This window comes from Marmota marmota, unplaced genomic scaffold (assembly GCF_001458135.2).
Source record: "Marmota marmota marmota unplaced genomic scaffold, marMar, whole genome shotgun sequence".
NCBI classification, from domain to species: Eukaryota; Metazoa; Chordata; class Mammalia; order Rodentia; family Sciuridae; genus Marmota; species Marmota marmota.
The window spans coordinates 21,706,472-21,719,055 of NW_026000037.1; the positions used below are offsets into that span (position 1 = coordinate 21,706,472).

The 12,584-nt window shown below is 56.7% G+C and overlaps 1 protein-coding gene across 19 annotated transcripts in view; it reads right to left on the reverse strand.

The window, feature by feature from the left end:
- The window catches only part of Bin1 (bridging integrator 1), a 61,004-nt gene that overhangs the window by 10,793 nt on the left and 37,627 nt on the right, over window positions 1–12,584 (reverse strand). For 12 of the 19 annotated variants that reach the window (XM_048812131.1, XM_048812127.1, XM_048812124.1 and 9 more), the window contains exons 3-10: window positions 10,718–10,772; window positions 10,493–10,587; window positions 9,981–10,076; window positions 8,972–9,079; window positions 8,205–8,297; window positions 4,273–4,358; window positions 4,023–4,098; window positions 2,650–2,732 (exon numbers count right to left, since the gene is read on the reverse strand). In XM_048812131.1, coding sequence (XP_048668088.1) covers window positions 2,650–2,732; window positions 4,023–4,098; window positions 4,273–4,358; window positions 8,205–8,297; window positions 8,972–9,079; window positions 9,981–10,076; window positions 10,493–10,587; window positions 10,718–10,772 — 692 coding nt within the window. Of the gene's footprint in view, window positions 1–2,649; window positions 2,733–4,022; window positions 4,099–4,272; window positions 4,359–8,204; window positions 8,298–8,971; window positions 9,080–9,980; window positions 10,077–10,492; window positions 10,588–10,717; window positions 10,773–10,935; window positions 10,978–12,584 lie in introns of those variants that run through there. The other 7 variants (XM_015479079.2, XM_015479074.2, XM_015479068.2 and 4 more) reach the window with 2 other exon arrangements.

Below are 12,584 nucleotides of genomic sequence, written 5' to 3' on the forward strand. Positions count from 1 at the left end.
TTCACAGTGGGGACCTGCCTTGGAGGCAGGAGCTGCACCAGCTGGGACTCCAGACTGGAGGCCTGTGATCCCTGGGGACACAGAAGGCACCTGGTACCCCAGCCTATGCTGATGTTGTCCGAGATCTGCAGCATGAACAAGCCAGACACTCTAGAGGCAAAGTGAGTCTCCCCAACTACACAGCAGTCCCTCTATCAGGGGGTGGGGACCGCCTCCCTGGCCTGCCCCACAGGCTGCCACCTCTACCCACTGCAGCCCATTAGTCCACCCATGATACCCTCACTGTCTCCAGACCTTCGATCCCCGTCCCCCTCAGCCCAGTGTGCCCCCCCAATACACTCCCCAGAGGCCAGGTAAACAGATGGCATGACTTCATGGCAGAAGAGCAGACAGACCAGAAATAAGGGGAAGGTCCTGGGCCATAGTGTCCACACAGTAACACCAGGGGACGAAGGTGTGCACAGCGGCCATCGGGTGTGAAGGATAAAATCATCTGTTCTTGCATACGGATGTTCTAGAATGGCACCATCCAACACAGCACCCACCAGCCACAGGGCAGGCGGGTATTCAATCTAAATTAATTAACACTACGAACTCAAAGCCTCCATTACCCTGGCCACATTTCAGGCATTCACTGTGCTAGCCGGTGCAGATCTAGAAAGACCAAGTCACCTGGTGGGGGCTTGGGGACAATGTGAGAGACATTCCTGGTACTGTCTTGTCTATTTTGAATTTGTTTTATGGAAATGTATTTGCCTCCTTAAAGAGAGATCAACATGACATGTGGTATACACATGTGCTGCGGTGTCCCCTTCCCGAGCCTCCCCAGGCCTCCCCCTGCCCCCTTTTCCACCTGTGAGCACCCAGGCAGCCAGGGCCACATCTTCATACTGCCACCTTGCACTCTCCTCCTTTCTACCTGACAGCTCCCTTGGTCCTTTGTACCCTCCCAACACACGGCACAACCCAGTCCCCTGGGGCAGCACAGCACACGGGGCAGGTTAGGGGTTAGTGGCACCCTCGCAGCAGGGCACAAGGCACATGCATGATGTGGCCGGGTGCTGGCTCGGAGGCCCCCAGCGCAGCACTATCTGCCGGTACCTGTTCTTCTTTCTGCGCAACCGGGAGAACAGTTTACTTTTCTTTCTGTGGGGATGGACGGGACATGGAAGCCTTCATTTTGGGGAAATGCCAAGTGCAGAGGGAGGCCCCTTCCTCTGCCCTCCTGTGGGCCAGGAGAGGCCTGGACAGTCCATCCTTGGGCCTGTGGTCAGGCCTAGTGCCCTGGTCAAACCCCAGTTTGGTGCACCAGGGATGCTGACAGGGCCCAGGCCACAGGAACCCCAGGTGGGCCCAGAGTGCCAGGGAGGGGTCAGCTGGGCAGTGTGCAGCCCTGGAAGAGGAGGGCTGCACCATGGGCCAGCTGGGTCGAAAGCTGGGTCCCAAGTCTCCACTTGCCTCCCTCTGGCCTTGGGTGCCCTTCTCAAGGGGGCAGCCTGCACTGCCCAGGACAGTCACACCCGCCACCACCTCACACACCCTGGGTGTACCCACATGTCCCTCCGCAGCTAGCAGGTGCCCTCCCTAGTGACCTCAGCTCCACCTCTTGGCCTTTATCCCACCCTCCCCTACCCTCCACACCCCTCCTGCTGCCTCAGGCACCGGTGGGGCCCTCTCTCAGTCACTCTTGCATTCAGAGAAGGAAGAGGGGAGACACAGTCACTAGGCAGCACCCCAGGCACCCACGAAGCACCCACAATCACCCTGTGCAGAAACTGAGGCTCATGAGGGTTCTCTGCACCTGCTATGACACGTGCATGGGCACACACACACACGTGCACACACAGAGATACATGTCAATCTCACACACTCGTACACCCTCACATGCACTCATACATTCACACACTTACACACACACTCATACCCACACTGTCACACATACATTATCATACACACTCACACACTCATATGCTCACTCACACACACTCATATACTCATGTTCTCAGACATGCCCATACGCTTACTCCCGCAATCTCACCAACATACTCATGTGTACTTTTGTACGCACTTGAATTCTCACACTCTCTCACACACATACACCCAGAAAGGGAGGGAAATCCCAGACTTGCTGTTGCTCCAACCCCACGGCCCCAACCCAAGGCACAGGGCTTTCCCCTCCCCTAGTGTCCTCCCTCAGGAAACAGGGACCTCTTGGGCACCTGGCCCACTGGGGCACCTGCAGAGGACAGGGAGGAGCCCATGTGGAGCATTTCATGCCAGCATCCAGGCTCGGGGCCTCTCACAACAGCCACAGTGGGGGGTGGGCCGTGGCACCGCCCTGCTCTGGAGTTGGGCTCGCTGTCCAGGGACCACTCAGTCCTGGCCCCCAATGCTGAGCAGGGGCTTCTCCACACCCTGACCGCCCCCTCTCCACAAACGAGGTGGGAAACCCCGGGTTCAGGGACACACTGGGAGAGCAGCTGACCTGCCCTCACCTGCTGCCCTGTCACAAGGAGGCAGGGTCAGAAAGGTTCCCAGAGTCCCAGGGCCAAAACCCCAGGAGACCAAGAAAGGCACTTCAGGGTCCCAGCCATGGAAGTTGGCCATGCCGGAGCCCAGGCCAACCACAGCCTCCCCACCTGCACACACCTGGGCTGGGCCTTGACTGTGAAGGTGTTGCTGCCATGCTGCTTCTCCAGGCTGACCAGCACATCGTTGAGGTTCTGGTTGAGCTGTAGGGGGACATTGAGCAGGTGAGGGCTCCACACCCGTACAGCCACACCTCCCCAGTACCACCTCCTTTTCCCTCTCCCAGCCCGGCCCCTGCCAGGAACAAGCTCCTCTGTCTCTATCGATGAGAGTTGGGAACCTGGACACCAAACCCGAAAAACCAAGGGAAAAGAGAAAAGGTGAATGGGCTTGTTACTAACCGTTACTGTTTGCGGGGATCATCTCTTCTCTTCTTACTACTTATAAGGATGCCCCAATATTCTATATGAAGTTTGCACTGTTTCAACTTTTGGTTTTGCCATCACTGTTTATCCTAATGGTCAAGGTCGTTTTGCCAAGATGCTTTCAGACCGACAATAACTGCCAGGAATTTTACCAAAGCACAGGCAAGAGAGGCAATTTGTCCCATGCACCTTGCGGTTCTCATTACTGAGACGAGGAAGCTCAGAGCTGAATTTTTCTCCTACTTACACACAATTCTGCCTTGTGCTTTTTATTTCCATGGACTAACTTTAGAGAGAGAGATTCCCCTCCCCAAGACTTTTCATAAGCTGTCTCAAATCTTTGAAGGGAAGAAGGAAAAAATAGGAATGAATGAGAGACCCAAAAAGGCAGGAAGCCCTACTGAGGGTTGTAAGTCGGGAAAGGTCCCCAGCTGGCTTTTCCTCCACTGGCCCTGGGCTTGTAATCCACCATCTTCAATCACTTCATTCCTCTGGACCCACGAGACAAAAGTCAGACCCACCCATTGCATGGGTCAGGGAAGCTGCCAACACTGGGTTTTTCCAACTGCAAAGTTAAACATCTTTGCACTCCAATTGCCAGTCCAGTCATGGAAATAATACAATGTAGGAATATCAGCTGGCCAGACTGCTTCTCACATCTGGCAGATAAGGCGGGCCTATTTCAACATCTCAATTTTTTCCCCATAAATTGGGAAACCGTCATCATTTCCTAACACTGAGCTCCATGAGCCAATGTGGCCTGAGAACACGTTTACAGTTTGAGGACAGCTGATCCATGTCCCCCAACCTCTCCGACCAGGCAACAACAGGCTGCATGTGGGGAAGGGGCCAGGGCTGGATCTGGGATAGGCAGAGGGAGCCCCTTGAAAACAGGTACCAACCAGTTCCTCCCCACAACCCAGAGAGGGTAGTGGGCTAGTGTACCCAAGCCAGGAAGGCAAGGGGGAGCCTGGGTGGCCCCATCCATGGCTATGACCACCATGGTCAGACCAGGAGGGAGCATGGTCCAGAGGCCCTGAGGCCCACAGGGGTCCCCCCAGGGCCTACCTTGCTCATCTCCTTGTGGAAGTTCTCCTCCAGGCCCGCGATGCTCTGAAATGTATTGACATAGAAACCTACACGGCTGGCGGAGGTAAGAAGAACACGCACGGTTAGTAGACAGCCACGTGGCCAGCTTGTCCACATGTGAACACACACACCCTCATCAGAGACAAGCCCTGAGCGGGCAGGGGCCACCCCAGATGGACACGTAGGCTGGGCACTCCAGGCCAGCATGAGGAACCCCTCCTGGCCTCACCTGTTCCACAGGGATGGGAGCTCCTCCTGGAGGTCCACATTCATCTCCTCAAACACCTTCTGAGCCTTGATGAGCTCCTCCTCGGCCTGGAGGGCAGGATAGGTCATTCCTCTCTCTGGGCCTCTGTCCCAACCAGCCCCTGCCAGCCCAGGGCAGGCCACCCCCATCCCCAAGGCCAGCCTGTCCCACTGCTACCTCCTGCCAATATGCAGGGACCGGGGCTCTAAGCAAGGCAGAGGGTGGACTGGATGTGGACACTCATCCAGGGGCTCCCACTGCAGCCTTTCAGGGTCCCTACACCCCGGTCCAGGCTGGATGGAGGGAGGTGCTCTAGGAATTGAACCGGCAGAGCAGCCACACAAAAAAGGGGAACCCTGTAACCCAGTGTGGGGGCTGCGTGAGGGAGCACACAACAAGAAAGCTCGAGACAAAGGGCCTAGAGAGTTACCCAGGAGGAGTGCAGAGGCAAGCCTCAGACCCGGCCAGGTGGGGTCCTGCCTGCCTCCATATGCACGCCCTTGGGCTGAGTGGCAGCCCTGACACTCAGTTCCCTGGGCTGCTGCTCTTGCTGACCCTCCTGAGTGCTCCTTCCCTGTTCCTCAGGGCCAGCTCCTGCCCAGCCAAGGCCAGCCTTCCTTTACCTTCCTGGGACAGTCTTTCCCACCAACCCCTCTCTCTTCTGTGACCTACTAGGAGCAGCCACTCAGGTACCTCTGGGACGGGCAGAGGGAGGTGGTGACTAGGAAGAAGGAAGCTAAAGCTGCTGGCAGGTTGGCCAGTCCCCACTCCCCTTCCCGTGCCTCTTGGGTGGCTGACATCCGCCAGCGGGTGGCGCCAAGGTTCCATCACCCAGCCAGAGAAAGGCAAGTCAGATCCAGGCCAGGCCTGGGGAAGGGGCTCTGCTAGTTCACTTCTGGAGAGACACTGCTGGGAACAGTGACTCAGGAAGGTGACTCAGATTCAGGGTGTGAGTCACAGCCCAGGAATGTAGCAGGTCCCACCCAGGGGGAACCTCTGCCAGCAGCCTCAATTCTCAGGCTGAGGCTGGGGCTGGGGCCACCTCCTGGCAAAGGCAACCAGCTGCCTTAACACCACTTTGCCAAAAGCATGCGATTTCCCCAAGCCCAGCCAGTTGCTCCACCCAGATTCAGGCACCAGGACCAGCCCTAGTGAGCCCCTATCCCAAGTATACCTAAGCTAGAGCCATTTGGTGATGGGGTGGGGCTGAAGAAGGGACCACCATGGCTTCTATACCTCCAGGTACTTGAAAGAGTGAGCATGGACTCCTTATCTGACCATTTAAAATCCACCTTATAAAACTGAGAGGTGTAAGAGAAGTGGGGAAAATATCCATCTAAACACACACCCATCCCTCAATCAGAGGCCCTCTGAGCACCAGGCCCTGTTCACAGGTCGCAGCCACATTGCAAAGAACAGGGCAGGTCCATTAGTGAGCTGCCAGATGTCAGGGCCTGTCTTTTAATCCCTTTAGGTCACATTCCTCATATTCTGGTTCATAAGTAGCACCTGGGGTTGTGGGGTAGGGCTGGTCTCTGAGTTGGCGGAGGCTGAGCTGCAATCAGGCAGGGGACTCTCAGACACGTCTGGTTTAGAGAATACCTAAGGTCGAATGTCCCAGGTGGATAGAGGCAGAGGGCCTGCAGTCCACTGGAGATTCCTCTTTTGTCCCAGAGCNGTTGGGGGGGGGGGTGCAGGGGAGACTGTCCATGGCTAGGGGAGGCCTTCCAGGCCCTTGGAGCTCCCTTATATGCTGACAGGTCAAGGACAGATCCAAGATCAGCACCAGGTCATGCAGGAAGGCCTCAGGAGGCCATGGCAAGTATAGAAAGCACCTCAGAGCCAGCTCAGGGACACGTGGAACTGGTCAGCTCCCAAGAGCACAGCTCAAGAGGACCCCCCTGCCTCCCCAAAACCAAGTCCACAAGTGGGGCAGCCCTAAGCTCCAAGTTCCAAGCTCATGGCCAGCCAGCAGCCCCCAGGTCATGTGAGCAAATCCAACATATTTCCAACTTTCAGACAGACCTAAGAAGAAGCAGGATATGCTCAAATAAAAATGGGACCCATGATGGGCACTGTGGTGGGGCCCTGTACTCTCAGCCACCTGGGAAGCTAAGGCAGAGGGATGGCAAGCTTGAGGCTAGCCTAGGCAACATAGGAGACCCTGTATCAAAATAGAAAATTAAAAAGGGCTGGGATGTTGTTTAGTGTAGAGCACCTCTGGGTTCAATCCCCAGTGCTGAGGTCGGGGGGAGGGGGGGGAGAAGAGCAGGGGCTAGATACAAGTAGGAAAGCCAGTTTGGGCAAGAAAAACATCTGCAGCCCAGCGTCCCAAGATGGGATCACATGCCTCAGGGGCCCCACCCAGAAGCATCTTCGGCCACACCCACCCAGGAGCCCAAATGCAGCAGGAAGGCTCCCATCCCAGGTCCCATGGCCTCCTAGGGGGGCCAATAAAATGATTTCACCTATTTCAGGGGAAAGTATGCAGGAACCCTGGCTCTGGCTCAGCAACCCCAATCCTCCCTCAGCCCCTCTCTCCTCTACCTCCCCAGCTGACTGAGGAAGACTCAGGTCTTTTCAAGGCCCCCAACCATCTCCACAGGCCCTAGAGAGCCAGGGTCAACCTGACCCCAACCTCAGAATGAGGCTATCAGCACCCAGTGCCTCCAAAGTCAGTCCCCAGCTTTGGCCTGAAAGAAACCAGGCAGCAGAGGTCAGGTAAGAAATTGGGCAGCGAGCCACACCAAGCCAGAGCTTCCCACATCTTAGGCACTCGATACATGTGGGTTGAAGATGATGAAATCAGGATGCGGCCCAGGAAAAATAGGGCAGCTGCCCAGAGAGAAACCCAACCTCCTAGGTCAAGCCTGTCACCTGCCTCCATAACACACACACACACACACACACACACACACACACAATGAAGGGTTCTGGAGTCTTGTTCAGGCTTCATCTACACCGACCTGAAAAATAACAGGTTTCACTGGACAGAAAATCACGTGGCCCTCCTCTCACAGGGCACTGTCTCCAGTGGTCTCAGTCACACCAGCCCATTCTAAGGACAGGACACTGAGAAAAGGGAAGTATCTATCACCAGGGTGGTGGGATAACCCAGGAGTTTTGTACAAAGAGCCTCCTCCAGGAAGCCACCCAGGAACACTGTGATGCTGAGCAGCTGTCCTCAAGAAACCTTCAAAAGGCCAACCCTCCAGGACCCTGATCTCTACTTCCAGGTCTCAGCATCCCAGTCAGACTAGGGAGCCTTCTCCACGTCCCCTCCCGTCACCTCAGGGGCCCACAGTTCTGGGCTAGCTGTGGCAGGGCCCAGCCAATGCAGCCCCAGAGAGTGACCAGGTTAAGGACCCAGTAGCTTGAGTCAGGTGAGATCCAGCTATGCCACTAGCCAGCTCTGGCACCCAGGGCAGGAGACTGGGCCTCTCTGGACATATCTTCTTCAGATATGTCTCCCTGGGCAATTCAGGTAACCGTGGAGTTCTGTGAGACTTGAAGGACGGCTCACACCACGACAGGAGCCCTAATATCACCTCCCTCCCCACTGAAGCCCTGGGAAACAACAAGTGGTTCAAAGGTATTCCTGAGTTCCTGGAGCTCTGGGACAAAAGAGGAATCTCCAGTGGACTGCAGGCCCTCTGCCTCTATCCACCTTGGACATTCGACCTTAGGTATTCTCTAAACCAGACGTGTCTGAGAGTCCCCTGCCTGATTGCAGCTCAGCCTCCGCCAACTCAGAGACCAGCCCTACCCCACAACCCCAGGAAGGGGCTGAGCCCTCCCCCACCCGCCCAGGGAAGCTCTGGGCGCTGGGCAGGCAGGTGCCCAGTGAGAGGACAGAATGACAGACCGACAGACCGAAAGGCGCCAGCACGTGCAAGGTTAGAAGCCAATGTCACCTGATTTCGGAGCAGGTTAGTTTGAGCTACGAGATGAGCCTGCAGTTTGCCTTGGCACCACTGGGGGGCGGCTTTCTCAAGCAGCGAGACAGGCTGGGGGGGCAGGGAGGCAGGTCAAGGCAAAGGAGAGTGGAGAGACAGGAGGGAGGTGGGGAGAGAGAAACAGACACAGAGGTTAAACACTAAGCCCACACACCCCAAATGCACAGACAGACAAGCCAGCCCCTGCAGGGAGCCAGCCCCTGCAGCAAGAAAAAGGAACCTGCCCGAGGGGGGCACGAGGAGGGGGTGAACTCCAACTGCAAAGGCAAAGTGAGAGTCGTTAGCAGAGCAGAGGGGCTCAGCAAGCAGGGTCTGGCCCCAGGGTGGGAGGAATCCCACCATCCCAACCCCCTTACCAAGTGGCCAGTGGTGGCCGGAACTGTGACCAGCCCACCAGCTTGTTCCAGCCAACCCAGGGTCACGTCAGATCCCAAGACAGAAGTCCACCCTGCGCCAGGCAGGGTGGTGGCACCATTCCACTGAAACCCAAGCTAGGTCTATTCTCATTCTGGAAAGGGGCCTCAGAATCTCAGAAAGGGCAGAGGGGCCTGCCGAGGGCAGGGAGGAGCCACAAGTGAGCCCCCACCCCGGCAACCTGAAGGGCCTTCCTCTCTGCAGCCCTGGACCAGCACCATTCCCACCCCAGCCCATGGACCCTGGACTGTCACCCCCCCGCCATCTGCCTGCCTCCCTGAGACTCCCCTGACCCTTCCTCCAGCCCTTACCTTGGCGATTTTGACTTCATCTTTCTTTTTGGCGGTTTGAAGGGACTCATAGTGGTGCCGGGCGCTGTCGTAGTCCACCAATTTCCGCCCTCGCTTGGCAATGCGTGACTGGGGGGCAAGCAGAGGAGGAGGGGCTGAGCGGGGCCTGGCACCCACGAGAGCCTGTCTCAGGCCTGCGGGAGCCCTGGGTGCTGGAGCATTCCAGAAAGAAGGAACTCACCCCCTCCAGCGGCTTGCCTCTCTGCCTCAAATGTTTTCTTTAAAACACCAGCCAGTAATATGGAAGCCAAGAATCTTCTTGGCCTAGCACTGGGCTCCTTACAGATGCCGCTGGGCCCCTCTTCTCCTTCCCAAAGCACCCCCAATCAGCGACAGGAAGCCTGAGGCATCGGGGGCAGCTCCCAGGGCAGCATGACCATGACACCCGCACGCATCCAGGGACCAAAAGCCCAGCATAATGGTCACCCTCCCGGGCGCCAGACCCCTGTGCCTTCATGAACACAGCACCCCAGGTCCCCTTTGCCTCAGTCAGGACATGGCGCACCGAGAGCTCTTGGCACTTACCCAGCATGATGGAGGCAGCTGGCCTTGTCATCACACAAACACAGCCTGACAAGCAGACCCTGATAGCAGGCAACACTCACCACTACACACACCCTTCCACATAAACACACGCCTGGGCCTCACACTCCACACACCTTACAGTCAGTCCCAGAGTCACTCCACAGCAACCTGGCCACACACAGGTAACACACCATGGGGCTCCTCCCATAGCCCTCAGACCCAAAGTACAGGAAGGGCCAGTTCTGTGGAGCAGGTGAGGTGGTGGGCTGACCACAGAGGGAGTAGCCCCAGAAGGATGAGATGCCACGCCAGGCGAATGTCACCCACAGGACAGAGTTGGCTGTGGCCTGAGCCAGCCCTGGACAGCACCTCTGGGTCTCCTCCTCCTTCCCCTTCCACTGGATGCCAGACTAGAACAAGTCAGATCCATCAAGAGGACTCTCACCTTGATGTCAGGGAACTGGCCCAAGTACGTGTCCATGGTCAGCAGCGCCTGGTCCACCAGTTTCTGGTGGTAGTCCATCCACAGCAGGTCATTGTTCTGAAACAGTAAAGCATGAGGCCATACCCATCCCCGTTTCCCACCCAAGGACCTGGGGGTCAGCCCCAGCCCCACTACCTTGAAGCACTCAGTGGATTCTCAGAGCCTCAGTGTCCCTATCTGTAATACAGAGGCAACAACTCCTGCCCTGCAGCTTCTCGTGGATGACAGGGAGGTGTAGTCAGTGAAGGAGACTTTGTAAGTCATGAGTCATAATACACAGAGACTACCACAATCCATTATCTCACCCCTAGGGTGACTGTGTCAGAAGAATGACAGCCAGCTTGCCCAAGGGCACACAGTGTGTGCACACTGGGGAACCAAGACAGCTTGTCCCAGAGGGTGAGGCTAGGGGACAGGAGCTGAGGCTAGAAGTGCACTCCGGGAAGGGCTGAGGTCACCAGTCCCATGCTCACCTCGGCGATCTTATTGGCCTCGTCCCTGCCGGGCCAGTCGGGCTCATACACCTCCTGTAGACACTCGTTCAGCTTCTTGGAGGCTTCGTGCATGGCTGAGGGGCAGAGAAAAGCGGGTGGCCTCTCAGTGACAGCCACTACCATTGCAGAGGTGGCCCTGCCATCCCGTCCCCAGCTCTGCCCCCATCACCCCTCACTGCCAGATCTGCCCTGCCTTTCCCTCACCTTTGACTGAAGCCAGATAAGTCCGGAGATCCTTCTGCAGCCGGGTGCCCTCAGTCTGTGGACAGAGATGAGAACCAGGTGAGGGCCTGGGGCACCCTCTGTCCCCAACTCTCCTCCCTGCTTCTTTCACATGATAAACTAGGCTGCTCGGCTGACCCCTCAGTGGGCCAGTATGGAACCCACCTCAGAGGACAGTAGCTACGGCCACAAGCTCACACTGAAGAGCACTGCACTCCTGGCATCATCCCTGCCTCGAAAACCCTGTCTCCCCACCATGCACACTTTATAAGACAGGGTCCCTGTGCACCAGATGACATGCCGGAAGTACAGCAGAATGCAGCAGGTTATTTGGGTATGGAAGGACCAAACTGCACTCAGACAACAGGCACAGGAGCCCAGGCCAGGAGAGTGTCACAGCCAGCTGTGGTAGTGCCAGCTCAGGTAGGACCCAAGAAGAGAGGGCTGCCACAGCACAGTGTCAGGGAAGGAGGCCCCAGTGGGGGCCCTCACAAGACAAAGGGTCTAATGGCAGAGGGCCACAGACCTCCAAGGACAGGAAAACTCCAGAAGGGACAGTGTCAGCAGGGGGGGGGGGGGGGGGGGGGGGTCATTTCCAGGACCCTAAAGTCGCTGGTCCAGCTGAAAGGGAGGATGTAGAATATAGAATGTAGGAGGAAAAGGCTGAAGAACACGAGTGAGCAGAGTGTGAAGCCTCCTGAACTGAGAACAGGGCCTCCGGAGACAGCAGGGCCAGCACAGAGGGTGAGACCAGCTCTACATCCTTCTGCACCATCAATACCACAAAAAGTAGGGGCCAGGCTGGGCACAGTGGCACACTCGTGTAATCCCAGCGGCTCTGGCTGAGGCAGGAGGATTGCAAGGTCAAAGCCCACCTCAGCAACTTAGCGAGGTCCTAAACAACGTAGGGAGACCCTGTCTCAAAATAAAATATAAAAAGGGCTGTGGATATGGCTCAGTGGTTAAGCATCCCTGGGTTCAATCCCTGGTACTACTCCCTCTGCAAAAAAAAGAAAAGAAAAGAAAGAAATCAGGGGCCTGGGACACTGAACTCTGGGACAAAGAGGGGTGAATAACAGGTAAGAGGTCTGAGATGACCAGCAATGAGACATGGAAAGTTCCAGAAGAAGTATGGGAAGAAAGGAAAGTATATACAGGTTTTGGAGCCAGGCAGTAAGGCCCAAGTGAGTGGCCTCCCTGAGCCTGGGTGAATGACCATGCCTGACACATCAAAGGTGGTCTGGAAGTGGCTCCCATGAACCAGATTCCAGAGGCCTTGAAGACCAGTCTCAGGAGATGGACTACATGTGAGGAGGAGTAGGGGTTGGGGAGGAGGGACACAAGGAGAACAGTAATGGCTATGGCTGACCTGTTACACAAAGGCACCCTCCTGGTCTTACAGATGCCCATCCCAGACTCAGAGACACCCTTGCTCTGGATCCCCTCACCCTAAGAGGGCTTAGGGAGACGCAGGCCCAGCAGCCAGCCATGGTCCCAGGAGATCAGTCACCCTGAAGAATGTGAAGATGCTCTCCACCCAGGCAGGTCAGTCCAAGGAGGGCAAGCAGGCTTTCCCACCTCCCTCCTCAGGCTCACCCTGGCTCAGCTCAGGCCGGCCCTTCCTCCCCAACGCACACAGAGCTCTGTGTACCAGCTGCCCACAGGGAGGCAGAGAGGGTCAGCGACCTGCCCAGAGTCACACAGAGACTCGGACAGCCAGGGAGACCCTCCAAAGCCAGGCGGTTTGCTGAGTGAGTAACTGGTGACAATGTGGCCCCCATGAACACACGGATCTGCCTATTCACTACAATGAATGCTTTCACATCAAAGTGGGGCCATGTGGCGGGCT